General features: G+C 30.3%; 1 protein-coding gene across 3 annotated transcripts; it reads right to left on the reverse strand.

Annotated features, from left to right (window-relative positions):
* Positions 1-772: 772 nt before the first annotated feature.
* Positions 773-2664, reverse strand: LOC105778099 (psbP domain-containing protein 2, chloroplastic). Of its 3 annotated transcripts, none has more exons than XR_008189688.1 (4): positions 2331-2664; positions 2035-2190; positions 1485-1808; positions 773-1072 (listed from the first exon to the last, which is right to left on the reverse strand). XR_008189688.1 is itself a non-coding variant. In XM_012601690.2 (3 exons), exons 1-3 carry the CDS (start codon positions 2652-2654, stop codon positions 1548-1550), a joined length of 741 nt encoding a protein of 246 aa, XP_012457144.1. In that variant the 5' UTR covers positions 2655-2664; the 3' UTR covers positions 1471-1547. The 3 variants fall into 3 exon arrangements, 1 of the variants encoding a protein (XP_012457144.1); XR_001128525.2 differs by having other exon boundaries at positions 773-1212; XM_012601690.2 differs by lacking the exon at positions 773-1072 and having other exon boundaries at positions 1471-1808.
* Between the last annotated feature and the right edge of the window lie 1092 nt (positions 2665-3756).

The following is a 3756-nucleotide window of genomic DNA, read 5'->3' on the forward strand; positions in this document are numbered from 1 at the left end:
CGAAAATTATATACGTATGGATTCAATAATAATATTAGAGCCTATGTTACGTAATCTATATGCCCTTGAGTTTTTTGCATAACCAACAAAGTTTCTTTTAATAATTCTAGATCCTAACTTTGTTTTATGAGAATTAAATACTTTATAATAAGTTATACATGCCTAAACTTTAAAATAATTTAAACTCAATTTTCTGTCAATAATCTATCATTCATATGGTGATACTTGTAACTTTTTCAGCAAAACTCTATTAGTAATATGACATGTTAATAGGGCTTCACCCCGAAGATTACGAGGTAGCTAAACATTTAACAACATACTATTAATCATATTTACTAATGTTGTATTCTTTCTTTCGACTATACAATTTTCTTAGGGTGCATATGGTGTCGTTAATTAATGAATTATTTCATTCTCTTCACAAAAACATAGAGAACGAATTTGGAAAATACTCACCACCTCTACCACTTTGAAGAATTTTAATTTTCTTCTCCATTTGACTTTCAATAAGAGTTTTAATTTTTTTTAATTTCTCAAAGACTTCATCCTTAGTTTTAATCAATAAAACATTAGCAAATTGAGAATAATTATCAATGAACATTACAAAGTATCTCTTTCCTCCTTTAGTTAACACACCGTTCAATACACAAATATCAAAATGAACAAGTTCTAATAAATTAGAATTTTTTTTCAAAACTTGAGGAAAATATTTCTTAGTCATTTTAGAAGCCACACCAATTTCATGTTCTTCAACATGATCTTTCTTATAAGATATATAACCATGATTAGACATATATTTCAAAATTGATAATTCAAATATCCTGACATGTAAACAACTCTGAGCTAAAGATATCTTGCTCAAAGAAATTTTAATAAACGATAATAATGTAATATAGTAGTGTTTTTCATCCGCACACCATCGTCTCCGTATTGATCCAGACATGAAGAAATTTAATTGACTGCTAAACATTGATTCTCAAACAATTGGCTTCACCTTGATAGGAATATTAAGTAATGACTCTGCACAGCTAAATATCCCAGCCAAGATTATCATTGCTCATTCCATATTTGCCTAACCATAAAAATGGTTTGGTTCTGTAAGACTAGAAATTCAAAGAACGCTCATATATGTTGTATGAACCGCATGTTATTGTCATGGAAACTCAATGCGAAGGGTTGACTTATGCATGGTTTATACAAAATACCTACGACCTAAAAACACGGAACAGTCACCCATCAGCTTCATATGACACAATTTAAAACAAAGGAATCTCACTCTCATTTCTTTTTTCCTTCCTCTTTTTCAACTTTGAATCTGTTTAATGGTTTATTACCAATAAAGTTGATGTGGAGTCATTTTAAATGTTGATAATACCAATTAATCAATTCCCTGTATGTCAGTTTTCATTTTCAGCAGTCTGCTGGTGGTATCCTCCTATTCAATTTAAACTGGGGATTAAAAAAACCAAGTCAGCAGCAATTACCCGTCTTTGAATACCGATGTGCAAAAGCAAGAAATTGTGCCAAAATAATACTTCTTCAGAATGCTATGTAGAAGGTAAAGCATCAAAAGAGTGGAGAATTTCTTCTAATACGGCTCTTGTATGGGTATCCAGAGGGCTTTCAGGTTTGTCTGAATGAGCAATATTAAGAAGGTAGAGCTTCTTTGATGCCACAAAAGCTGCTGAAAGGATCCTCTTCATTCCTCCCCTGGTGCTATCCACTTTGTACTCAAACTCATACACTTGTAAGCCTCCTTGACCAGGTCTCTCGGCAACTCCAATTACCTCAGCATCCTTTGTGCTTTCCTATAATTGGAAGAGTACTGTATAAAACAACATTTTCTGAATTTCCCTAAACATCAGAACTGAACTAAGAAATAGAAAAACTACAACCATATTTGATTCAACTTATCATCTAAATATAGAAAGAAGAAGAATATACATCACATTACAATGCAGAAAGAAGACATTAGAAGTTCCACAAATGTAGTAGTCCCCTCTGTTAGACGGACTTGGAACTGAGTGTAAGTACCTTGCGTTTTTCAGCCTGTATAAGCTTATCAGCTACAAATTGGGGAGTACCAAATTCTCCAAGGCTGTTTAAACGAACTGGGCTCACAACTACCCCAACATTGTTACTTCCCACGTTTGCCTCCTCAAACAAAACAGTTGCCCCTGCTTTCTCAACCTTAAATCCCCCCAGATTGATTATTAATTACACTCCATGTTCAGAAAATGAGAACAAGACAAGTTTGACGGAAAAATAGAAACATTTTTTCATTCATAACTCCACGTTTTATCTTGATATAAATGATGGTATATAAGTACCTTGTTCCAAGAAGAAGGCCTGAGAAGGGTGAAACCCTGCTCAAAATCTGTGTACCTTTCGAGGTCCAAATCTTTGTCAGAGAAAGCTTTGGAATTGTGAGGGAAAAACCCATAAAAGATAAGGAGGAGGCTTGAGGAATTGAGGGCTCTCTTGGTGAGGGAAAGGGGAGATAGCAAGGTAGCTTTCTTGAGATTTTTGTTGTTTTCATGAGAATGGGGTCTGAGAGCTTTGGGTATGAAACAAGGAAACTTAGGAGTGGAACGATGGAAATGGTAGTAGTAGGGGCTTTGGTTTGAGATAGAGACGCAAATTTGGGAATCCATTTTGGTGAACAACAAGCAGCTATTTTCCGGGATAAAACTTAACATCATTAGTGGGATAATTTCTCATATGGTACCTATAATTTAATAAAATATTTAATGTGCACTTTTTAAAAATGTTTGTTTTGGAAATTGAAATTTGCCCCCTCATTTTGATTAGCATTTACCATTGTATTTAGGAACTAAAAGTAAATTAATCACTATACTTAAACTCTATATTAAATTTTGTCACTAAAATTTGATTTTTAATTCAATTTTACTATTTAATTTTAATTTTAAATAATTTGAAGACAAATTTTAATAAAAATATTTTTTATATTTTATTTACATATTTAAAAATAATAAAAATATAATATTAATAAAAAATTTTATAAAATATAATATTAATATTTTTCTTTATATATTTTTATTTTCAAGTATTTGTTTAATTAAATAAAATTCTAATTTAATTTAGATCGTTTAACATTTTATAAATTATCTTATTTTTAACTATTAAAATAAAATATTTGAAAAATTTTCTTCTTAAATTTTGTTATTAATAGTGAAATTTAATTAAAAACTTAAATTTGTTGGTGAAATTTAATAATATTTAATATTTAATGGTAAAAATCAATCACAAAAATTTGAGTGACAATTTTAATCGTTATATTCCAAATATAATGTGAAACAACATTCAAAAGATAATGATAAATTTTAATTTTTCACTTATGATGATAAATTTATAGTTTTATACGTTTATCTTGGCACTACCCTGTTAATGCATGATAACCTAATCAATAAAATTTCGGCACGTAAACCATTTAATCCATTGCAGCAGTCTCATGTATCAATAATGATAACACAAGACATTTGTGATATAAATGAAAAGCAAGGATCTAAGGTAAAAATTATGATATATATGCTTCAGGTCCAACACAACGATGCCTCTAGTCTAGCAACACCTAGAATGGTGTTTGGTTAATGCCTTTTATTCCTTCCTTTTTATATTAAAGAAATAAATTAATACCATATCTTGGCAAAATTAGGGATGTATGTCAGTTTAAAAGAAATAGGGTTTTAGGCTATTTTATTTGAAAATCAGGTACGTTGGTCGATTTTGGTATAA

This window comes from Gossypium raimondii, chromosome 10 (assembly GCF_025698545.1).
Source record: "Gossypium raimondii isolate GPD5lz chromosome 10, ASM2569854v1, whole genome shotgun sequence".
Taxonomy (NCBI): domain Eukaryota; kingdom Viridiplantae; phylum Streptophyta; class Magnoliopsida; order Malvales; family Malvaceae; genus Gossypium; species Gossypium raimondii.